The sequence below is a fragment of the Equus przewalskii genome, chromosome 20 (genome assembly GCF_037783145.1).
Source record: "Equus przewalskii isolate Varuska chromosome 20, EquPr2, whole genome shotgun sequence".
NCBI classification, from domain to species: domain Eukaryota; kingdom Metazoa; phylum Chordata; class Mammalia; order Perissodactyla; family Equidae; genus Equus; species Equus przewalskii.
The window spans coordinates 4,010,896-4,034,491 of NC_091850.1; the positions used below are offsets into that span (position 1 = coordinate 4,010,896).

The 23,596-nt window shown below is 52.2% G+C and overlaps 1 protein-coding gene and 1 long non-coding RNA gene across 8 annotated transcripts in view; one reads left to right on the forward strand and one right to left on the reverse strand.

The window, feature by feature from the left end:
- Nucleotides 1-992: 992 nt before the first annotated feature.
- ATP13A1 (ATPase 13A1) lies at nucleotides 993-16,718 on the reverse strand. Of its 3 annotated transcripts, none has more exons than XM_008535895.2 (26): nucleotides 16,027-16,718; nucleotides 13,934-14,023; nucleotides 13,638-13,828; nucleotides 12,093-12,165; nucleotides 11,715-11,870; nucleotides 11,496-11,565; nucleotides 11,310-11,416; nucleotides 10,608-10,737; nucleotides 10,427-10,482; nucleotides 9,729-9,855; nucleotides 9,514-9,651; nucleotides 9,314-9,434; nucleotides 8,779-8,936; nucleotides 8,235-8,410; nucleotides 8,051-8,161; nucleotides 6,883-7,008; nucleotides 5,948-6,056; nucleotides 4,385-4,584; nucleotides 4,208-4,304; nucleotides 3,435-3,595; nucleotides 3,251-3,365; nucleotides 2,971-3,167; nucleotides 1,952-2,094; nucleotides 1,634-1,745; nucleotides 1,405-1,548; nucleotides 993-1,319 (listed from the first exon to the last, which is right to left on the reverse strand). In XM_008535895.2, exons 1-26 carry the CDS (start codon nucleotides 16,414-16,416, stop codon nucleotides 1,209-1,211), a joined length of 3,609 nt encoding a protein of 1,202 aa, XP_008534117.2. In that variant the 5' UTR covers nucleotides 16,417-16,718; the 3' UTR covers nucleotides 993-1,208. The 3 variants fall into 3 exon arrangements, with proteins under 3 accessions (XP_008534117.2, XP_070442850.1, XP_070442849.1); XM_070586749.1 differs by having other exon boundaries at nucleotides 15,792-16,435; XM_070586748.1 differs by lacking the exon at nucleotides 8,779-8,936 and having other exon boundaries at nucleotides 8,235-8,340.
- Nucleotides 16,719-16,870: 152 nt separating this feature from the next.
- Nucleotides 16,871-23,596, forward strand: part of LOC103543225 (uncharacterized) — a 209,731-nt gene continuing 203,005 nt past the window's right edge. For 3 of the 5 annotated variants that reach the window (XR_011530263.1, XR_011530266.1, XR_011530262.1), the window contains exon 1: nucleotides 16,905-17,026. This is a non-coding gene — a long non-coding RNA (uncharacterized lncRNA). Of the gene's footprint in view, nucleotides 17,027-23,596 lie in introns of all 5 variants that reach the window. The other 2 variants (XR_011530265.1, XR_011530264.1) reach the window with 2 other exon arrangements.

Below are 23,596 nucleotides of genomic sequence, written 5' to 3' on the forward strand. Positions count from 1 at the left end.
ACTTCCCAAGAATCATCCCCAGCAAACGCCAAGTCCAGAGTGCTCCCCTGGGGGTGACCTGAAATTGTCTCAAGGATTCCACATGACCACAGTAGCCTGTGTGCTGGGTGGGGTCTGGCACCTCTACTGCTCTAGACTTAGCTGGTCCTGGCCCCTTCCTGGCTTCGGCTCCCAAAACTTTCCTTGGGCTGCGGGCCACACTGCACCCAATGGGGAAGCTAGACAGGGGGAAGGGTGGGAAATGGTTAAGAACTCCCCAAAGTGGATTGGCAGGGAGGGGGAGATTGTCTAGAAGCCTGGGCCTGGGTCCCCTGGTCTGAGGTGGTCACATGCAGCTTATCAAAGTTATAAAAATGTCCCCACACCTTGCACTCAGTGGAATTTCTGGCTGGAAATAAACACTTCATGTTTATAACTTTGCTTCCTAAAATTTTTGGCTGGTGAGAAGGCAAATCTCCCACCGGCCGTGACTCTCAGCTCTCATGCTGCGTATTCTGCAATTCCTGAGTTGTTAGTGAGAACCCTTTAACAGGAAGGACAGCGTCAGTACGAGGGCCCAGCCAGGCCGCCAGGTCAAAGACATGAGATGGCGACGGCACCTGCGGGGTGCCAAGACCTGAGTATGACCTGAGCCAGTATTTGTAATGATGTGGATTGAACTCCGTCTCATCTAAGGCACTCTGAGAGGAAAACATGCTATTATTTTGTGTATTATTAAAAAGAGAAAAATGCCATCGATCCTAAGACTTCTTCCAGTGCCTGATGTTAAAATGTGAAGCTGAAATCACAGAAATATGGGAGTGCTTGTTAAACTAGGAAATATGCAAAGCTCCCTGGGCTGGGAGCTTAGCCTGTCCAAGTGCTGAATGCATTCCAGATGGTGTGGTTAATGACCTCACACAGCCCATGGGGAGGCTGCTGGGACCTTCCTCGGTGACTACCCAGCCCCCCAACAACCCCTTGCGTGGTGCAAACAGAGGCAGAGGCTTGGCTTCTTAAAATCATTGGATGCTGCTTTATTTACCAAAGGTGCCGGCCTAAGGCTGGTTCTGCCAGCCAGACCTACACAGGTGGTTGTACGGGGTCCCAGCTCAGTCTTGGTAGGCAAGGCTGGGTCAGCCTTGCCATGGGGGCAGTGTTCCCTCCTGGGGCCCTCACAGGGCCTGCCTGGTGGCAGCAGGATGGGCAGTGAATGTGGCACCATCGTCTCACGAAGGCACTTTCAGCTTTGGGGTCCCCAGGAAGAACTGCAGGATGCGGTCGGCCAGGAAAGCCAGGCAGAAGTCCAGGAGCAGGACCTGGGTGATGACCAGCTTGAACTGCAGGGCAGGGAGTGATGATGAGCTAGGTGCCTGCAGATGAGCCCAGGCCAAGTCCCAGGGCCATGTCCACAGGGCCACTCACCTCCACGGGGATGTCCACGAGGCCAAACTGGCTGTTGAAGTCGGGTGAGGAGCCAAGAAGCAGGCCGATAATGGCCAGGAGTGACAAGGCCAGGCTCCATACTAGGGGCCTGTTCTCAGGCAGGCTCTCCATGAAGGGTGGGCCCTGCAGGGACAGATGGACGGATGGCTGAGTGTTATGAGGGCCAGGCAGGTGAATAAAGCATGCTCAGGTAGGAGCTGGGCCTCACCTTGTAGTTGATGGCAAAGGTGGCCATCTGCATGGCCATGGCCATGATGTACACGGTGCTGTTGACCAGGCTTGGCTCAAACTCCTTGTACAGGTCCACAAATTGCTCCTGCCTACAGGGATGTGTGGGGATCAGGGCCCCTCTGTAGCTCCCGCTGCCCTTGCACAGAGCCAGGGATCTGCCTGGCTGACCCTGCTGGCCTGGCCCTGGTTACCCTAGGGCTATGTCTGTGTGCACGTCCTCGTGCCACCTCCCACCGCAGGGACGTCGCCTCCTCTGGGAGCACCCTGTCCGTCCCCATGCCAGAGCAGCACTCACTTCTCAGGGCTCCGGGCCTGGGCCTCACTGTACAGGTAGACGAGACTCAGGAAGTGCACGCAAAACTGAAGCACAACCGTGAGGATGGTGTACAGGTTGAAGATGTTGGGCAGGGGCCGCTCCCGGGAGAGGGTCTTGAGGGGCTGCAGTGGCAGGGTAGGGGTCAGGGCCCAGACTTGCCCTGGGGCCCCCAGCCCACTCTGCCTCCTAGCAGGCCAAGTGCAGAGAGGGTCTCCAAATCCTGGGGGTCACGGGTCAGCACCGGTCCTCAGAGACCTGCTCACCCCCGCAGCCCCTCAGCCCAGATGCCACACCACCCTCGCTTGATGCCCACACTCCATACAGTAGTCACAAGGGTCTTAAAATCCACACCCTTTCCCATTCCCCTTGCTCTAGAACAAACCCAAAGCCCTCTCGGGGGCCCATGGTTAACCCAGCCCACCTCCTGCCCCCTCTAGCCACTGAGGCCTTTTTGAGTCAGCCCACGTCTGTCTGTGACCTTCTGCCTAGTTCCTGGCTGACTCCCTTGTTCTTTACACATTGGCTTCAATGCCAGCATCACACAGGCTTCCCCAACCAACCCCTAGGTCTCCCGCATAGTCTGGGACCCGCTTTGTTTTTTTCACAGCACTGCATTCTCTGAGTGGTCTTAATAATTGTTTGTCCATTTGTCCCCAGCTCACCTTGGGGCTCTGTGTGGCCCACCTGAGACCCCAGGCCATGGACAGTGCCAGGGCCCAAGTTGTGTCACTGGGCGGAGCCTCAGCGCGCACCTGCCCTACCTCCTCATTCCCATCTGTAATGTGGGGACGATAGTTCCCACCCCAAGGGCTGCAGTGATAAAGAGCAGGGATGACACATGGTGGCACCTCTAATAGCCTGCCCTGGCTGGCTTGAGCATCCCTACCCATCAATCTGAGAAGCCTCTTAGCACCTCCAGGGTGGGTACTGTGGCTCAGAGGCAGAGAATACCCGTGGGCTGGGGCAGAGCCCCTGCTTTGTCTCGAGGCCCAGCCCACCTTGGAGCGGGAAATGAAGAGGAAGCAGCCGGCCAGCAGCAGCCCCTGCAGTGTGGCCTGGAAGTCGCTGAACTTGACGCCTTCCAGGTAGAGTACACTCTGACTGTATGCCAGGATGAGGGCGTTGAGTGCCAGAATCTTGAACATCTGCAGTGTGGTCACCAGCGTGCAGCGGCCCTGCTTGATCACGTGGCAGACTGGGGTGGGGGTGGGGGGGGTAGGTGTGGGCCTGGGTGCCAGGAAGGGTGGGCAGGGGGATGGGGTGGGTGGCAGGACTCACTGCATTGGATGGATGAAAGCTTGGAGGTAAAGGGTGCCGCGATGCTGGCATCCCCCAGCTTCACGATGGGCGTGCTCTCGTCCTCGAGGTCCCGCAGCACCTGGCTCAGGCGGTCCTGTGGAGCAGGTGGCAGGGGTGAGACCTGGCCACAAGGGGGTGCTGGTGTCCCCGTCCCATGACTCACCCGCTGGGAGGTTGGCTGCTCCTCAGGGGTTGGGAGCCCCGACCTGTGCCTGGCCACCCTGGAGGTGACCCTACTGCTGCTGTTGCTCAAGATGGGGCTGTCCCGGGGCCGTCGCCGCCGCTCGACAACCCGCTCAGGGGCATTGGCCAGGAGTGCCACACCTGTGGGGGACAGGGGCAGGGCGTGTGTTTGTGTCAGGATCCAGTGGGAGCCTGCTGGCCCTACGCTGAGGCCCAGCACAGAGCAGGATGTCTGCTCAAGGCCAAGGTGGAGCTGCTGGCCTCGTGGCTGAACCTCCCCAATGAACCTCAGAACATCTATCTTACCTTCTACAAACTAATACTCCATAAATGCTACAGTCGATAAATAAATCAAATAAATATTTACAAAGCACTAAAACTGTTACATTAGTCTTTAAACGTCAATTTGGCATCTGTCCGAGGGTATGAACCCTTAGCAAATGCTTCAGCTCCAACTGTGTCCCCTGACTTGTCCCATCTCTCAGCCTCTGGCCTCAGTGCCTCCACGCAGCGCCTGAGCAAACCAAGCCGGGTCTGCTCCACACAGCTGCCCCAGCCCTGGTGGCCCGGGCTGCACTGTTCCTCAGACACCTGTGTCCCTTCCTGCCTTTGTAGCCCCCTTGGATCTCCAACGCCAAGGGCCCCTGCCTCATCCCCTCACTGTCTTGTCATGCTTGATGACATGTCTCTGATGCTAAGCCTGTGTTGGCAGAGCAGTGAAGGAAGGACAAGGCCCCAGCCCGTGGGGCTCACCCACGTCAGCATGCTTCAGAGCACCCACGTCGTTGGTGCCATCCCCACACATGAGGGTCACGTAGCCCAGCTCCTTCAGACTGGTGATGACAAACTCCTGTATGGGCAGAGATGGGCTGAGTGAGGGCTGCGTGAAGCACCAGGGCCCTGCCTACCTCCGTCATCCCCTGCACTCACCTTCTGTTTGGGGGCCACGCGGGCGAACACCTGCACATGGGGGATGAGGCGAAGCAGCTGCTGGGGGTCCTCAGCCTGCAGGTGTGCCAGGCCATCGCCAGTGAGGCACAGTGCGTGCTCCAGGGCCAGTGACTTTGGGGAGCCCTGGGCCAGGGGTAGCACAACGCTGCCGTCGATGGAGTGCCACTCACAGGATCGACCTGCAGGGTCAGTACCCAGGGTCCAAGATGGGGTTCAGCCACCCAGATGGACCCCCAATACCCAGTCGGAGTCTCTCCTCTCTGGAGGACCGTCTCGGTCCCCACTCTTCCTCATCTTTCCCAACCCGGATTTAAGAACCTAGGGCCTGAATCACTGAGACCATGTAACAAGCCAGATTCGAACCCAGGTAGCTGACCTCAGAAGCCAGGCATTTCCCTAAGCCTCCCACTTAATGAACTCCCAGCCTTTGGGCCTGCTTAAAACCCCGCTCACCCAGGGCCAGGGCACCCCGAGTCACTTCCTCACGCCAGACACTTGCTATCTACTTCCTCTTTCTGGCTGGCTGGCCCAGGCAGGGACTCTTGAGCACCAAGGATGGCTGAGGGGGGCCCACTAGCCCTCCTGGCACTGGCTGGCTTCCCCGGTAGGACAGTAACTTTCACCTAGCTTTTGTTGTGGCCATTTTGTTAGGGCAACTTTGCCTGCCAGTCAACAGTACTGACAGCCACTTTGGGCCACCTTCCCACAACCTGTGGGCTAGGGCAGACAGCTAGGACCTGCAATGCAGACTGGGGGAAGGGCTGGAAGCTTCCAGAAGCTGTCCTAGCTGGTGAACGTCACTCCTGAGGCAGACTGCACTGGGCGCCATCCCGTGGTGTCTGACAGACCCCACCCCACCAGCGAGGATGTGCAGCAGCTGGATTTGCCCCTCAATTGGTTTGACTCCAGGGCACTACTTGCAGCCCACTGAGTGATCAGTTCTTGGTCACTCAGGAACAGCCTGTGGCCATGAGCTCTGGAGTTAAGACACCTGGGTTCAAATCCATGGTGACACCAAGGGACCCAGGCAGCAGATTCATTTCCGTTTCCTTGTGTATAAAGCAGGAGCCCAACAGCTAACCTAGTCGGCTTCCTCCTTTGTGGTGTGAGGATGGCAAGGCCCCCTTGAGGGCCAGAGGGACCAACATGGTAACAGGCACCAAGCCCTCTGCCCGGGGTCTGGCCATGCTGAGCACTGGCAGGCCCTGCGCTCAGCAGAGGAGCCCTTGCTGTACGCAGGCAGCCTGCCAGGCCCGAGGTGCGTGTGAGGATATGAAACGTGGGCAGATGTGACTACAACCAACCACCTTGTGATTGTAAGTTGCTGGTGATCCAGGAATCAGTGACCACCTGCATGCTGCTGGGCATGTGGGTCTGGAGCTCTGGCCAGAGGGCCCAAGTATGCCCAGAAGACAGGGCTGTCTCACAGGTGCTAGATGAGGTGGGGCGTGTTCACCCAGGCCTGGCATACAGACAAGCTGCCAGATGGGAGCTGTCCTTGGACTCAGGGTCCGCTCAGCCCCTGGCCACACAGGGCCTCACCTTTTTCCATGGGAGGCTGCAGGATCAGCGTGTGTGCCTTTTCAATGAAGTGCAGCTCCTGGGCCACATGGCAGGCAGTGAGCGGGTTGTCACCTGTGATCATGACCACCTGAGGAGAGGGTGGAGTCTCAGTGGGGCAGGGCCCAGTGAGTTATTACTGCAGCCTGGAGACCTGGTGTCCGAGTCCTTTTAAGGAAAGCTACAGAGAAAGGTCCTGGCCCCCTTATAGGGAATGGGCTTCCAGGGACCACAATCCACCCCTACTTGGGGCGTTTTATGCATACAATACACACATGTGTACCTTCCTGAGAATGGCCATAGCCTCTATTTGCAATACAATCTAAGAATCAACCCTTGGCGTGGATCCTCTTGGCTTGGTAGCTTCCCCAGGTGCAAGGACATAGGCTCTGGCCTCCTGGCTTAGAGCCCAGTGACGGGAAGACAGGTTGTGACTGCTGAGGGTCAGGTGTGGACTAATTATGTCACCACCCTCTGAGATGGCTCACCTCCCAGACTCTAAACTGCATCCTGAGTCCCAAACTAGAAAACACAAAACCACAAGACAGATGGATGTGGCCTCAGTGTTGCCTCCACATCCCCTGAAGCAGCCTCAGTTTTCTCCTCTCTAGGATGAGATAGAGAGTCAGGGAATAGACCTCACCTCCCAGGAACACTAGGGGTCGGAGGAGATGTGAGGAGGGTGGGCACAGGTCAGGTCCCAGAGCATCCTCAGGCCCAGAGCAGTGTGAGCGCCCGAGCAATGATGGCACTCGGCCAAAATCTAAGACGTCCTTGCTGCTGACACCTGGACACCCAAGCCTGGTTGTACCACTGAGGATAGAACTGTCCCCTGATGTCACATCCCCCTCTCTGTAAGGAGATGTGACCACTCTGCCTCCCTTGGGGCCCAGTGGGGAGGGGTCTGGCAGCCATACCCGGTGGGATGCGTTCTGGATCTCACGGATCACAGCCTTGGAGTCGGCCTTGAGTGGGCAGGAAACCACGATGAAGCCGACGAACTTGAGGTTGCACTCCAGGGTCTCCCGCTTCACCTCCCGGGCCTGTGGATAGATGTGGGGCTGCCCTCACGACCTGTCCCCACCCATTCCCATGCTTGGGGTGGGGGAGGTCAGGGAAGGCCCTGTCCTCACAGGAGGAACACTTGAGGACAGAAGGTAAGAGGCAGGGGTAGGGCGCTAGGCACCCTGGCGCCAGAGGCTTGGCAGTGGCTGAGTGGTCCCAGCCCCCGGATGGTGTCTCTACTCGCTGACACTGACAACAGCACAGCATGGAGCCCCTGTGGCTCAGCTTCTGAGATGATAAGGTCGAGACTCTCCTTTGTTAACCACTGAGCAGACGCTCATCCTCTGCTTCACATCAGAAACCCAAAACTCCCTGCCCTCACGGAGCTTGTCTTCTACTGGAGGAGACGTGTAATAAAGCAAATCACAGAGATCTGAATGCTGAGTGCCTGAGGAGAGATGAAGGTAGGGGAATGAGGCAGAAAGGGTCGGGGGCCAGCACTGAGTGGGCTGACTCTGAGAGGGGCTGTGACCACTTTCAGGAATGGGCAGGGCTGTAAGCCTCAACCTGGGCTCTGAAAACAGGGTGGTGACCTGTCGTTTTTTCTGGAAGAAATCTCGCACCCTCTGGGGGCAAGTAGACTGGATGAGGACTGAGAGGAGAGCAGGTGAAGGAGCAGCATTGGTAGTGGAGATGGGAGGAGAGCTGGTAGTGGGAAGTGGGGTGTGAGCGAGAGCCAGGGATGCCCAAGACAATGTGGTGACCAGGTGGTTGGGCAGGGCAAGGGTGGAGCTGGGCCAGAGCTGGGAAATCCAAGATGCCTCCTGTGTAAGGATCCAAGGGTGAAGAGGTAGGAGGCTGGGAGAAGGCTCTGTAGGAGGTGCCAGGATGGGATGGGGTCCGATGAGGGGCGCGGCGTGAAGCAGAGAAGGGACTGAGGACTGAGCGCCACTCAGGGCCTCCAAAGGTAGAGGCCAAGATGAAGATGAAATCACGTCCACTCACGCAGCACTGCGGGTGACAGGAGGCGATAGAGCCGAGGGGCTGGCAGGGCAGCAAGTAGGGAACCTGGGCCCTTACCTGCTGGTGAGTGAGGTGCCCCAGCTCCTTGTACCCCAGCGCCAGGACGCGGGCTCCTTCCCGGGAAATCTCCGTGTGGATGTGATGGTAGTCGGGTGGGCACTGGGAGAACTGCAGAGAACGCAGGGGGATGTCACTGACTGCTCTGTGCCCACCTCCCTTCCCTGGGCTGCGGCCAGCTCACCATGGAGTGCAGGGTTTCAGGGGCCCCCTTCACAGTCGCGATGTAGCAGAGGTCGGTGGAACCGAGCTTCTCGTAGGAGGCGAGCACGGACATTCGCTTTAGGGCACTGGCAAAATGAAAGCGCTGGTGAATTTTCAGCCCCTGAGTTTTAATACTTCGGGGGAATACTTTCTCATCTGGAAACAAATAAGTACGAGTCCTGAGGGCCTTCGCTCCAAAGAGGCAGCCAAGCCCCCCCTGCCCTCTCCACCCTCTTCCTCCCCCAGCCCCAGGCCCGGAGTCTGAGGGGGCTCCTGGCTCCAGGAGGGGTCAGAGCTGCGAGACCTTGGCTTGGAAACCCCTGCCCCGAGCCTTCAGGTGGAGTGGGCTCCAACCCAGAGAGACACACAAAGGCATGGCCTGTCCCAGGTCAGAGCTGAGCCTGTGCCCACCCGCCTGCTGCTGAGTTGGACACACAGGTGTCTCTGAGAGGTGAGGCCCTCCTGGGAGGGGGTACAAGAGCTGGCGGTGTGTCTGCACTGGGCCTGAGGCTCCAGCCCCTCACCTTTGGTCAGTGTCCAGTCTACGGCTGTCAGCATAGCCTTCTCCAGGGGGTCACCCACAAGGGTGCCATCATCCAGCTGCATAAGGGAGTGGCATGAGGCCAGGGCTCGGTGTGTTTCTACAGGGATGTTGGACACAGGAGTCACCTCCTTCCCATCTCTGCAAGGATGGGAAATAATTGGTTATAGGGTGGAGGCGAGCCAAGTGGAGGGACCCCTGGGAATTGCCAGCCAGGATGACAGAGGAGCCCCCAAACTCTGTGCCAGTCACTATGTGGGGCTGGGGGGAGTGTTGTCTTGGTCCTTGTGACACCTATGTCCATCTCACAGATGCCCCTAGAATTCATGCAGCTGCTTGGGGCCCAAGCTGAGCCCCCATGCCTCTGTCACTCACACTGAGGACTGCATGGGGAGCCCTCCAGATTGGACTTCTAATAGGCCCTCACTTCAGGGGATTGGGCTGGGCAGCTGTGTGTCCTCTGAGCTTCCAGAACACCCTCTGCTGAGCGCCTTGTGGCCCAGGCCCCCAATGCTCACCTGAGCCCAGCCACGCCTCGCACCACCAGGCTGTCACTGGTCAAGGTCCCCGTCTTATCGAAGCAACACACTTCCACCTTGCCGGCAAAGGGGATCCGGAAGGGCTCTGTGCAGTACATGTCTGCGAGGTGGGAGCCAGGGTCAGGGGTCCCACCAGGCCCCAGCCTGCTTGGCACCCCGGCCCTGTCCCAGAGACTCACAGAGCTTAGCCAGGGCGATGAGGGAGGTGTTGACGGCCAGAGACAGCTCGATGGGCAGCTCAGGGGGCACAACTGAGGTGAGAATCAGCGTGCATTCCAGAAACAGCTTGTAGCGGTTCCGGCTGGGGTCCTTAGTACCTGTAGAGACAGGGCTTGCCAGCCTGGGGCCGTGGGTGTAGGGCCAGCAGACAGGTGGGGGGGGCCATGGCGCTCACCTTCAATCCACACATAGGCGGCTGCTGCGATGGCAAAGACCAGGAGAAAGAGGATGAAGATGAAGGTTTCTAGGTTGTTCGCAGTAACCCTCTTGACCCCAAATAGGATGGTGCGCAGCAGCTTGCCCTAGAGAGATGGAGGAACAGAGATTTTTCTTACGGGGGTGGCAGCCTGAGAACAAGGGCCAGTTTCTCCCTCTGCTGATGGGGAATGCCTGCCCTATGCCCACAAGTGAGCCCTGTAGCCAATGACGCAGCTGTCTCAGGGACCACACAGCTACGTGGGCAGCTGCCACTCAGCCAAGAGCTACGGAGCTATGGAGACCAGCAGCTGAGGCCTGCGGGTCAGGGAAAGAAGTGGGTGAGATATGAGACGAGCTTTCTGGAAGGAAATTTGATTATCAGTTCCATCAGGTAGTCCTCAGCCTGCTTTAGTGAAGAGTTTACAGTTAAGACTCTGTTCACACCCCAAAGTGTGTGGTAATAGCCCATATGCTGTCTGTGCTCACTACTAGCACCTCAGCTTGGGAGAACGAGCTTGGCCTGGGGCTTACCTCTGCACCCTGGCCCTCATCCCCAGACCTGCTGTCAGAACGAGCCTGTGGGGTGGACGTTCTGGGGTCTGAAAGGGCCTCCGTCTCAACTGTCCACCACCCACCTTGGGCCCACCGTCTCCAGAACCGGGTAAGGCACCATACCTGGGATGTGTTGAATCCAGTCCTCAGGACGTAGGCCACGCACCCGTTGTCAACCGCTGGGGAGACAAGTAGAGACAGTGTCACTCGTGTCTGCTTGTCCCGATTCCCTCATGGGCAAGCACACATGGGGATAGTGGGGGTGGCAAGGCCAAGACACCCCCAGATGCCCTGAGGCACCTACGCTTCAGGCCTGTGGTGGCCTTCTGTGGGGGAATGTGCTGCACCACCTTGGTGCCCCCGAAGATGACGTGGAGCCGGGAGTCGGCCTGGAGGTCCAGCACTCGGTTGGGGCTGAGATCTTCAATGGGCTCCTGGGGAGGAAAGTAGTATGGTAAAGCTGATGCCGGTCCCACCTCAGCTTCCTCCTCTGTCCCTAGTCTCTGGAGAGCTAGACCCTGGGTCTGGGAGGAGCTCACCTGACCCTCATAGAGCTCCCTGTCCAACCCAGTGCATCTCGCCAGGTACAGGTGCCTCTGCCTTGTGTGCTCTACCTGCATGTGCAGTGACGACTCCCGTGACTCCACACCTGGCCACACCCAGGATTCACACCCTCCCCGTTTCTCAGCTCACCTCAGTCTGACACCCCAGGGTGCCTGGCCATTCCCCTGATGCTCTTGGCCTCTTATCTCCTTCCCTCTCTCCATTGCCACCCAGCTGCCCTTTGCCTAGGCTTCTGACTGGCAGGAAACTCAGCAGCTCCATCGAGATGCTGCACCCACTTTGCCTCCTACAGCCTCCGGGGCCAGGGGCTCCACCCTCCGCCATCTGTGCCTGGGTGGGATCCCGGCCCAGCCATCAGCCCTCTCCTGGCCTGTTTCCTCCTCTGTGAATGGGACAGCAACGTGTGTGAATAGACTAAGGACACCCCCGAACCCCCAAGCACCTTCATCTGTGGCACTGACTCCCCTGTGAGCATGGCCTCGTCCACAATGCAGCGGCCCCGCAGCAGGAGCACATCACACGGTACCAGGTTCTCCTGTGGGGAGCGGCCTGCAGGGCAGGGGCAGGAGGGTTGGACAGAAGCCCAAGCCAGGGGCTCCCACTGGGACAGAGTAGAACTGAGTCTCACCGATGGAGACGATGTCCCCGGGAACAATCTCGTCGCTGGCGACGGGCCTCCACTTGCGGCTTCGGTAAACCTGGGTGAGAGCAAGGTGTCATCAGCTCTGGGTGTTCAGGCGCACATGGTGTGGGGACATCCCCAGAGCTGACAGCACCCTGCTTCTGCCCTGTGCCTGCCCCAAGACCAACAGGAGCCCTCCCCATTCGGTCTCCCTGCTGGCCACACCTGGATCATGTGAGGCTTATTGCCCATCTTCCGGATCTCTGACATGTTACGCATCTGCTGCTGCACCAGAGAGGCCTCAAAAGCCACCAGCATGGAGAGTGTGAAGACGCTGTAGTACCAGTATTCGTCCAGACACCAGAGCCCCACGCAGAACACCTGTGGGACATGGGCCAGTCTGTCCCTGCACCCACCCATCTGTCCATGGGAATGCCATATATACCCCTGCAGAGGCTGGGATGGCACACCAAGATTCCACCCATGGGCTTGGACCCATGAGGGGAGGGAAAGGTTTTTGGGTTTAGAGGTGCATACGGGTTGCTTTGGCTGTGAAAGCACTAAGGAACAGGGTGAGGAAAAGGGCCAGAGCTGCTGCTTTACCTGGAACACAAAGAATGGTGCTGTGGCTCTCTCCTTGAACAGCTCCGAGAAGTCGGGCACCACCATCTCAGCCCTACAAGAGACCAGATCCTGTTCTCTACTCGTGGTGGAGACCGTGGAGGCCCTACTCTGACACTGCTACCTGGGGGCACTGCAGGCCTCCCTGGGAAATGAAGTGCTCCAGGAACCCTCTAGACAGGACGCTCCACTCAAATATGGCTTTCCTGGTTCCCAAGGTACCGGGGTAGACTTGCTGCCCACTCCCAGCCTTGTGCTCCACAGAACCCAGATGAAGTTTCTGAATCAGCAACAGGCTCTTCAGGCAGCCATCCACCCAAGCGGGGCTGGTGCGAGACAAGAACCCATCTGGTCGGGCGACAAGGCAACTGGAGAGTGAATGTCTGACTGTGGGACAGGAGCCCTGAAGCTGCACAGAGGCGGCCAGCAGCTGGGTGCCAGGGAGTCCCCTGGGGCCTAAAATATGGTGCCTGAGTCTCACTCCACTTTGGAGAGGGGAGGTCTGGAGCCGCTATTTGCTAAAAACTCCCTGAATAAAAGCCCTGGAATATGAAGAACTAGGCCTAAGGTGTGTTCTATGACACTGTATAGTGGGCCCATGTGGCCAGGTGACCGGCCAGAACAACTAGGGCCACCGTCACGCTGCCCTTGAAGTGGAGGGATGTCCTGGACATGGGATGTGAGAAAATAAGGGGCCCCACTGTGAACAAACAACAATTGAGCCTCATCCTGTATTGCGTCGGGCACATCTGCATGAGTAGGGATGGTATGAAAGGGAATGTGCCAGGCTGCCACTGTGGTTGACCTGGGTGGGGGGGATGGTAAATGCTTCTTAAACATCTTCATAGTAGATCGATAGTTGTGATAAACATGTTTGTAGTTCTCTGAACAGCAATTAACCCAGGAAAGGTTCCCTAGAGGTTTTGAGGATTTTTGGTTGAGGATGATTGTCCTGGTGGCCAGGACAGGGGCTCTAGAGCCCAGCTCTGTCCCCTCTCAGCCACATGTCAGCATGGGTGGTTTTGGTGATTAAAGCAGAAAGCTCGTACAGAGCATCTGCCATTCCACATGGTACAACTGAGAACTTTTCTGCTTGCTGACATCGTTTTATCACCATTCCTGAAGTGCAAGGATATGGACGGGGAAAACATCGAAAACTTACGCTTAATGAAAAAATTCAAAACAAAGAGGAGAACTAAATAATAACGAGATAAGGAACAGCAGTCAAGCCTTGTGGGCCACAGGCCAGGCTCCCACCAAGAGATGCCCCTGCCATGGGGAAGCGCTCTCGCCTGCGAGCCCTCCAGGAGTCTTGTCACAGGTAAGTTCAGGGTACACTAGACTAGAGCAGGTTTCTCAGAGGGTGCTGGCCACCTTCATCTAGGAGGTTTTGCTGAAAAGGTGGACTCTTCCGTCCTCCTTCGCAGGCACCCAGACTTGGGAGCATGGCCAGGCAGCTAGATTGTAACCATGGGCAGAGCCCAACTTCTGCCAGCAGGGGCAATGCATGGGGACATGGGGACTCACTTGTTGCTCCCAAACTTCTTCTCGGCTGCGCGGATCTCCGAGTCCTCCTGGAACCCTCTGTTGCTCTGGTAGTATGAGAAGGCATTTCCCACGGGAAAGGCCACTGGGAGGAACCGCTTCTTCTCTAGAGCGTCGTAGGAATACTTTATTTTCTGGAATTCAAAGGACAGCACCTCCTGCCCATCTTCGCCCTGTGGGAGAACATGTGTCTGTGGCACAGGCCCCTGATCTGGGCGTGTCAGCGCCTGGGAATCCCACCCAAGCCATGCTAGGGCAGCCTCGCAGGCAGTCCCTACCTCATTGCGATGCAGGGCCACAAGCTCAGTGGAGCCATTGTTGGGGGTTGGCACCACCTTCACGAAGGTCACTTTGCTGGGGTCATACTCCTGCAAGAGGCAAAGCGCTGTGCTGAGCCCTTCTTAACCCCCAGCTCCACAGCCCTCACTGGGGAGGCTGCAGGTACAGCAGCTCTGTGCACATGTTCCAGAACATGCCACTGGGCTCCAAGTGCTGGCTTGGCCACTCCCTAGTCTGTCACTTGGACAAAGAACAACACCTTGCCACACCTTTGGTCCCATATCATAAAACTGGGGTCATGGACAGCAACCAACACCGAAGACTGCTGAAGATGACAGGAACTCAAACAGGAAGAATGCCACCTGGCAAGAGGTGTGCCCTCAATCCACGTGAGACAAGCTCTGTGACAGCCTACCTGGCCTGCTGCTTCCTGCCCTCCCATCCCGCTTCAGGCTGTATCCTCAAGGGATTAGGAATGATGAGGCTTGAGGCTTGTCCATGCCTTGACTAAGGGCCTTGGCACGAGCTGTTTTCTCTGCCTGGAGTACTTACTCATACAACCAGCTTCAGGCCTTTGCTCAGATGTCACCTTCTCAGGAGGCCTTCCCTGGCTGCTCCATCTAAAGTTCCCTCATGACATTCCTATCCTCGTCCTGATTCTCTCCCTCTTTAGCATCGTCAGCTGAGGACAAGTTCTATCCCCCCCACCAATACCACGAAGGTGAAGGGTTTCGTCTGTTTTGTTTACTGCTGTTTCCTCAGCACCTAAGACACGGAGGCATGGAATGGGGCTCTGTTAGCACTCCTTCAGTCCTGAGCTGTATCCATCCACCACTCTCTGGCAGACCCTGTGACGTGTGTTTTTGGGGTAGGGGGGCCACCATGGTGACCCCAAGAAACAAGGCCCCACCCCTTGGGGAGTCTATGGGCCACTAAAGCCGGCAGAAAATAACAACAGAAGACATATCTAGGAACTCTGGTGACTTCATAGAAGAAAAGTGCAAAGTGCTACATGGGGCAGCCCCATGCCAGGTGCTTTGCAAATGTCATCTATTTCTTCTCACGATGGTACCCTGAGGTAGGCACTATGGTTCTCACTTTACACAAGAGGAAATTGAAACCCAGAGAGCAGCGCACCCTGAGAGCTCTGAAGCAAACTCAGATCTGCCTATCCTAACCCCACAGCTGCTTAGCTCCTCCTTGTTCTCCATCCCTGGAGAGGAAGTTAACAGTCACACTTTTTAGGTGCAGGCCAAAACACAGCTAAGAGTTTGGGGGATGTCACACTCTCTTCAACTCCCCTTCATTTTTTTGTCCCTCACTAGGGTCTCTCACTGTACTGACTTGAAGCCACCAAGCTCAGAAGTTTGAACCCGTCCCCTGGGATAAGGGAGTGTGGCGGGGGGGCTGTTCTGTCTCTCTCTGCAGCCCTTGGTGCTGTTCCCTTTCCCTCTTCTTTCAGCAAACACAGATCTGGGATCAGAGGGGAGGCTGGCTGCAGGTTGACCTCAGCATTCCTGACTCCAACCCTGCCATAAGTCACTTGCTAACAAATAGCTCCTGCTTCTCTTAAACACTGCGATTAACTGCATTCCAAGCTCGTTTGGGTTGTACTACCCGAAGGCTTCTGAGCACTGGACAGCAGAGTTCTCAAACCAAGCTTCACAGACAGGGAAACCCACCCTGCAGGTCTGGCCTCCCACTTTAAAAACCAAGGTAAGACACAGAAGAAAAACAAAGCAGGAGTGTTTCCAGGAGAAACAACCCAGTACTCGCTATTATGGAAGCTGGCATTAACAAGCTCTATCAAACAGCGCCATACGCCAAGCCCCACGTTAACCTTCCTATAGGTATTACCTTATGGATCTAAATGACTGCACCAGGGGGAAATTCCAGAGGAGGGAAGAGAGTCAGACCACGCCAGGTCGCACAGCAAGTCAGCAGTGGGTCCAGGATTTAGCCAGCGCAGAAGCGCAGAGGACGCCCCTGGGAACCCAAGCCCAGTAGATGCTGGGCCCGGGCCGAGCCCAGAACCAACCCGAACGCCGTGCTGCGATTCGCGGCGAGGCCCGGCTCGTGCCCGTGCACTTACCGGAGTGCAGGTGAGCGCGCAGTGCGCGTGCACGGACCAATGCCCCGAGAGGACAGTGAGCGCGTGCGCGAGGCAGATGGAGGCAAGCACGAGCAGCGCAGCCTCAGGGACCTGCGCCCAGCTGTTGCCCCAGCCCCAGCAGCCGGCGGCCGCGGCGCCCAGCCAGGCCGGGTAGAGCAACCCCGCGAACGGCAGCACCGTGAGGCGCCGCAGCACCGCCAGCCGCCGATACGGCCACACGGCGGCCACCAGCTCGTCGCCGCTCGCTATCAGCGCTGGCCCGGCGGCAAGGAGCGTACGCGGCTGCGGCCCGGGCTTGGGCTGCCCGCCGGGCCGGGCCCCACAAGACACCGCGTTGCCTGCCGCCGCCGCCGCCGCTGCCGCCGCCATCTTTCCCAGCGCCGCGCTCGCTTCCGGGCAGAGGCACCGCCTCACTTCCGAGGTTTTACTTCCGGTGAGCCCTGGGCGCCGCTGTGGCAGCCGGGAATGGGAAGAGCCAGGGTAACGTAAGGGGCTGAGTCCGGAAGTGGCTACTCAGGGCGCCGCCATGACAGGCTGTGGCCGGAAGGAGAGGCAGGAGGCCGCCATGACAGAGAGGGCTTGAAAGGACTCAGGTGGCCTTCCGCCCAGCCACGGCCGACTGAGACCGGAAAAGGCGAGACAAGGCGGACGGGGCGCCACCACGACAAACTGAACCGGAAGAGGTGAGCCCTCCTCCGAGAACACATCCGGCTGTCTGGGTCACAGGGGCGGAGCCTGGACTCTGCGGAGGCGGGGCCAATCAGGGAAGGGCCCGCGTACAGGGGCCGAGGCCTGGGCACGCCGAAGGGGCGGGGTTTGCCGTGGGGGCTTGGGAGGGGCGGGGGGCGGTGGTTTCTGGGTGGTTCTCCGCCGGCCGGGGAAGCGCTTCCTGCGGGGTCCTGGGCAGGCGGCTGTGCTGGCTGGCTTAGAGAGCCAACACGGGACACAGCCGCATTGGACGAGAGCCATCATGTAATAGGTAATAATTACGCACCCAAAGTGCTACTTTAACATAAAAATATGCAAAAGTGGTGTTTATTTGAAATGAGATATTATTTTGTGCTATTTACTTTTTGTTACATAAATGCTGTTTGAACAAAACAGTAGCAATGTGTATTGTATATAGTACGATATTTTTGTTTCTTTGTTTTTTGACTCAGCAATTTGAACTAATTTTTAAACTTTTTATTGGATATTTGAATTTTGTAGGCTATATTGTCGCATATTCTTAAGATACATAAGTAAGACTTTGTAAAAGGAGAACATAAATGCAATAGGACTTAGATATACTATAATAAAAATGACGATGACATTGCTTTCTGTCCCATTACACAGTAGGATATTTTTATTTACAGTTTTCTTTTCCAATAATACTTCTCTGAAGGGACTGCAACCTTTAGGACATCCTTTTCTTTTATGAAGTGATAAAACTAACTCAAAGGAGCATTTGTCAAGTAATTATCAAGCCCACAATTACTCTGATTTTTGGTGTCATTCCAAGCTAAATATCCTCTCAACTAGAAGCTTTCAGTATGGATTTTACTTACTAGTAACAACAGGCTTTTTTGACTTGTAGGAATTAATTTCTAGCTCTCCAAATTAGATTTATTTTGCAGACCAGCTATTTGTCAATCAGGTCTTTGCATCTATAAATTCATCATATGCCAAAATGTGTCCAAAATGTTCATTATTTTTGAACACTGTGAAGCACATTGGATGTCATCATAAGTTAAACCTCCCTTTTTCAAGGACAATGGTTTTAAAACATAGAGGTAATTTGAAGTTGTGAAATCAAAGTTGAATTACAAATAGTTACATTTTTAGGCAAGAAACTGAGAACATACTGTTTAATTTGACTGCCGCTTTCTGGTGACATTTTGAATTCAGAAGCAGTCTTATTTTAAAACAGGAGTCATTTTTCATGGTATGAGTTTTTGTCATAACTTCAAACAGTTTAGGGGCAGTTAGTTCATCCTTGTCTGGCCTCCTTATGGCCACTTCAAAGATCACCAAAGAGTTTTGGAGAAACAGCATGTCAATTTCTGCTTGACTGTAATTGTTTTCTCCATTTGAATCTTCAATGCCAAATTAGAGGAGGGCAATTTTCTTTTCTCACACTTTGAAAATATGATTTTATGGCCGGCCAACTTAAAAAAACTCTTGTATTAGAGTAGTTTTAGGTTCAAGCAAAAGTGCAGTGAGAGAAAAGTACAGTGATTTCCTATATATCTCCTGCCCCCATGCATTTATACCCTCCCTGGTTATCAGCTTCTCCCACCGGAGTGGTACATTGTTACCAAAAAAAGAAAACCCAAAAAAACAAACCAAGTCATTGTCTGTAGTTCACCCCTGGGTCACTCTTGGTATTGTACATTCTGTGGGTTTGGACAGATAAATAGTGACATGTATCCATCATTATGGTCTCAAACAGAGTAGTTTTACTGCCGTAAAAATCCTCTGTGCTCTTCCTCCCCCCAACCCCTGGCAACCACTGATCTTTTTACAATCTCCATAGCATTGCCTTTTCCAGCGTATCATACAGTTGGAATCATACAGTATGTAGCCATTTCAGATTGGCTTCCTTCACTTAGCAATGCATTTAAGGTTCCTCTGTGTCTTTTCATGGCTTGATAGCTCATTTCTTTTTAGCACCAAATAATATTCCGTTATCTGAATGTACCATAGTTTATTTTTCCATTCACCTACTGAAGGACAACTTGGTTGCTTTCAAGTTTTGGCAATTATGAATAAAGCTGCTATAAACATCCATGTGCGGGTTTTTAATTTTTTAATGGTGACATGATAACATACATTTCTTTCTTTCCTTCCTTTTTTTAATTCATGTTTTCCAGTTTTATTGAGATATAATTGACATATAACATTGTGTAAGTTTAAGGTGTACAACATGATGATTTAATACACGTGTGTATTGTGTAATGATTACCTCAGGAAAGTTAGTTAACACCTCCATCACCTCACATAGTTACCTTTTTTTGTGGTGAGAATGTTTAAGATCTACTCTCTTAGCAAACTTCAAGTATACAAAACAGTATTACTAATTACAGTCACCGTGCTGTACATTACATCCCCAGGACCTTTGTAACCTTTGACCAACATGTCTCTATTTATCTCACCCCTCAGTTCGTGGCAACCCCCTTCTGCTCTCTATGAGTTCCATGTTTTTAGATTTCGCATGTAAGTGCGGTCACATAGTGTTTGTCTTTCTGTGTCTGACTTCTTTCACTAAGCATGATGCCCTCAAAGTCCATCATGTTTTCACAAATGGCAGGATTTCCTTCTTTCATATGGCTGTAAATCTGTCATCCATCTATCTATCTATCCATCCATCCTCATCTCACATTTTCTTTATTCGTTCATTGGTAGATGAACATTTAGGTTGTTTCAATGTCTTGGCTATTGTGAATAATGCTGCAGTAAACATGGGAGTGCAGACATCTCTTTAAGATACTCATTTCATTTCCTTAGAGATAGTGATTTCTTTTGCTTTGGATATATAACCAAAAGTATGATTGCTGGATCATATGCTAGTTTTATTTTTAATTTTTTGAGGAACCTCCATACTGTTTCCCATAGCGACTGTACCAATTTACATTCCCACCAACAGAGTGCAAGGGTTCAATTTTCTCCACATGCTCACCAGCATTTCCTATCTCTTGCCTTTTTATTTATTTATTTATTTAATTTTTCATTGCGGTAACATTGGCTTATAACATTATATAAATTTCAGGTGTACACCCGTTAGATTGGCAAAAACATCCAAAACCAAGAGTGACAAATGTTGGAGAGGTTGTGGAGAAAAAGGAACCCTCATACACTGTTGGTGGGAATGCAAACTGGTACAGCCACTATGGAAAACAGTATGGAGATTTCTCAAAAAGTTAAAAATAGAAATACCCTATGACCCAGCCATCTCATTACTGGGTATCTATCCTAAGAACCTGAAATCAGAAATCCCAAGAGTCCCTTGCACCCCTATGTTCATCGCAGCATTATTTACAATAGCCAAGATGTGGAACCAACCTACATGCCCAGAAACTGATGATTGGATAAAGAAGATATGGTATATATACACAATGGAATACTACTCAGCCATAAAAAAAGACAAAATTGGCCCATTCGCAGCAACGTGGATGGACCTTGGGGGTATTATGTTGAGCGAAATAGGCCAGTCAGAGAAAGATGAACTCTATATGACTCCACTCATAGGTGGAAGTTAATATATTGACAAGGAGATCTGATCGGTGGTTACCAGGGAAAAGGGGGGGTGGGGGGAGGGCACAAAGGGGGAAGTGGTGTACCCACAACATGACTAACAATAATGTACAACTGAAATCTCACAAGGTTGTAATCTATCATAACATTAATAAAAAAAATTTCAGGTGTACATCATTATATATTTTTGATTTCTGTGTAGATTACATCATGTTCACCACCTAAGGATTAATTACCTTCCATCACCACACACATGTGCCTAGCCACCCCTTTCACCCTACTCCCTTCTCCCTTCCCCTCCAGTAATCACCAATCCAATCTCTGTTTCTATGTGTGTGTTTGTCGTTTTTGTCTTCTACTTATGAGTTAGATCATACGGTATTTGACTTTCTCCCTCTATTTCACTTAGCATAATACCTTCAAGGTCTATCCATGTTGTCACATATGGCTGGATTTCATCCTTTCTTATGATTGAGTAGTCTTCCATTGTGTATATATACCGCATCTTCTTTATCTGTTCGTCCCTTCATGGGCACCTAGTTTACTTCCAAGTCTTGGCTCTTGTGAATAATGCTACAGTGAACATAGGGGTGCGTGTATCTTTATGCATTCGAGTTTTCATGTTCTTTGTAAAAATACCCAGCAGTGGAATAGCTGGATCATATGGTAGATCTATTCTTAATTTTCTGAGGAATCTCCATACTGTTTTCCATAGTGGCTGCACCAGTTTGCACTCCCACCAGCAGTGTATGAGGGTTTCCTTCTCTCCACATCCTCTCCAACACCTATTGTTTCCTGTCTTATTAATTATAGCCATTCTGTCTTGTCTTTTTGATGATAGCCATTCTAGCAGGTATGAGGTGCTATCTCATTCTAATTTTGATTTGCATTTCCCTGATGATTAGTGATGTTGAGCACCTTTTCGTTTACCTGTTGGCCATTTTTATGTCTTCTTTGGAAAAATGTTCAGATCCTCTGCTCATCTTTTAATTGAATTGTTTACATTTTATTACTATTGAGTTGTATGAGTTCTTTTTATATTTTGGATATTAACCCCTTATCATACATATGGTTTGCAAATATTTTCTCCCATTCTGTAGGTTGCCTTTTTATTTTGTTGATGGTTTCTTTTGCTGTACTGAAGCTTTTTAGTTTGGTGTAGTCCCACTTATTAATTTTTGCTTTTGTTGCTTATGCTTTGGTGTCATATTCAGGAAATCACTGCCAAGACTAATGTCAAGGAGCATATTATCTATGTTTTCTTCTAAAATTTTTATGGTTTCAGGTTTTATGTTTAAGTCCTTAATCCATTTCGAGTTAATTTTTGTGAGTAGTGTAAGAAGTGGGTCCAAACTCATTCTTTTGCATGTGGATATCCGTGTGGATTTCCCAACACCATTTATTGAAGAGACTATCCTTGCCCCATTCGTGACTCCCTTGTCAAGTATTAATTGACCACGTATGCATGGGTTTGTTTCTGGGCTCTTGATTCTGTTCCATTGGTCTGTGTCTGTTTTTATGCCAGTACTATACTGTTTCGATTACTATAGTTTTGTAAGATAGTTTTAAATCAGGACGTGTGATGCCTCCAGCTTTGTTCTTTCTCAAGATTGCCTTGGCTATTTGGAGTCTTTTGTGGTTCCATACAAGTTTTAGAATTGTTTTTCTATTTCTGTGAAAATGCCATTGGGGATTGCACTGAATCTATAGATGGCTTTGGGTAGTATGACATTTTAACAATATTAACTCTTCCGATCTGTGAACACAGGATATCCTTCCATTTGTTTTTGTCTTCTTCAATTTCTCTTATCAATGTGTTACGGTTTTCAGTGTATAGATCTTTCACTTCCTTGGTTAAATTTATAATTAAGGCGTTTTATTGTTTTTGATGCTATTGTGAATGGGATTGTTCCTTATTTCTTTCTCAGATAGTTCTCTATTGGTGTATAGAAATGCAACTGATTTTGTATGTTGATTTTGTGTCCTGAAACTTTACTGAATTTTTTTATTAGTTCTAACAGTTTTTTGGTGGAGTCTTTAGGATTTTCTATGAAAACATCCTATCATCAGCAAACATGACAAATTGACATCTTCCTTTCGAATTTGGATGCCTCTTTCTTTCTTTCTTTCTCTTCCTTCCTTCCTCCCTCCCTTCCCTCCCTCCCTTCCGTCCCTTCCCTCCCTCCCATTCTTCCCTCCCTCCTTTCCTTCCTTCCTTCCTTCCTTCCTTTCTTTCATTCCTTCTTTCTTTAATTCCTTCTTTCTTTATTGCCCTGAGCTAACATCTGTTGCCAATCTTCCTCTTTTTGCTTGAGGAAGGTTGTCGCTGAGCTAACATCTGTGCCAACCTTCTTGTATTTTATGTGGCATGCTGCCACGGCATGGTTTGACGAGTGGTGCTAGGTCCACGCTTGGGATCCGAACCTGCAAACCCTGGGCTGCTGAAGCGGAGTGCACAAACTTAACCACTACACCATTGGGATGTCCCTGTTATTTCTTTTTCATGCCTGATTCCTCTGGCTAGGACTTCACTATTTGAATAGAAGTAGTGAGGGTAGGCCCTCTTGTCTTGTTCCTGATCTTAGTGGGAAAACTTTCGACCTTTCACCACTGAGTATGCTATTAGCTGTGGGTTTGTTATATATGGCTTTTATTATGTTGACGTATGTTCTTTCTATACCTACGTTTTGGAGAGCTTTTATCATGAAAGTATGTTGAATTTTGTCAAATGCTTTTCTGCATCTATTGAGATGATCATATGATTTTTGTATTTCATTCAATTAGAGGTGTGCCTCATTTTTTTTTCTTTTGAGGAAGATTAGCCCTGAGCTAACTGCTGTCAATCCTCCTCTTTTTGCTGAGGAAGACTGGCCCTGAGCTAACATCCATGCCCATCTTCTACTTTATATGTGGGACGCCTACCACAGCATGGCATGCCAAGTGGTACCATGTCTGCACCCGGGATCTGAACTGGTGAACCCCGGGCCGCCAAAGCAGAACGTGCACACTTAACCGCTGCGCCACCGGGATGGCCCCCCAGGCATACCTCGTTTTATTGCACCTTGCTTTATTGCACTTTGCAGATATTGTTTTTTACAAGACCCTCCACCAGTAAAAAGATTGGACTGCTGAAGGGTCAGATGATGACTAGCAATTTTTAGCACTAAGATTTTAATTAATTAAATGTATGTTTTTTTTAAAAGGCATATTGCTATTGCACACTTAATAGACTACAATATAGTGTAAACCAAACTTTTATATGTGTTGGGAAACCAAAAAATTCATGTGACTCACTCTGTTGCAGTATTCACTTTAT

What these genes read in the sequence shown, in the direction of transcription:
- ATP13A1 (XM_008535895.2), bottom strand. Translation starts at nt 16,416, where the DNA reads ATGGCGGCGGCAGCGGCGGCGGCGGCGGCAGGCAACGCGGTGTCTTGT. An exon ending in AGTCAGTGCCACAGATGAAG is followed by an intron (nt 10,738 to 11,309) that starts GTGCTTGGGGGT and finishes TTTCCTCCCCAG; the next exon opens with GAGCCCATTGAAGATCTCAG. An exon ending in CCTTTGCCATCAACTACAAG is followed by an intron (nt 1,549 to 1,633) that starts GTGAGGCCCAGC and finishes CTGTCCCTGCAG; the next exon opens with GGCCCACCCTTCATGGAGAG.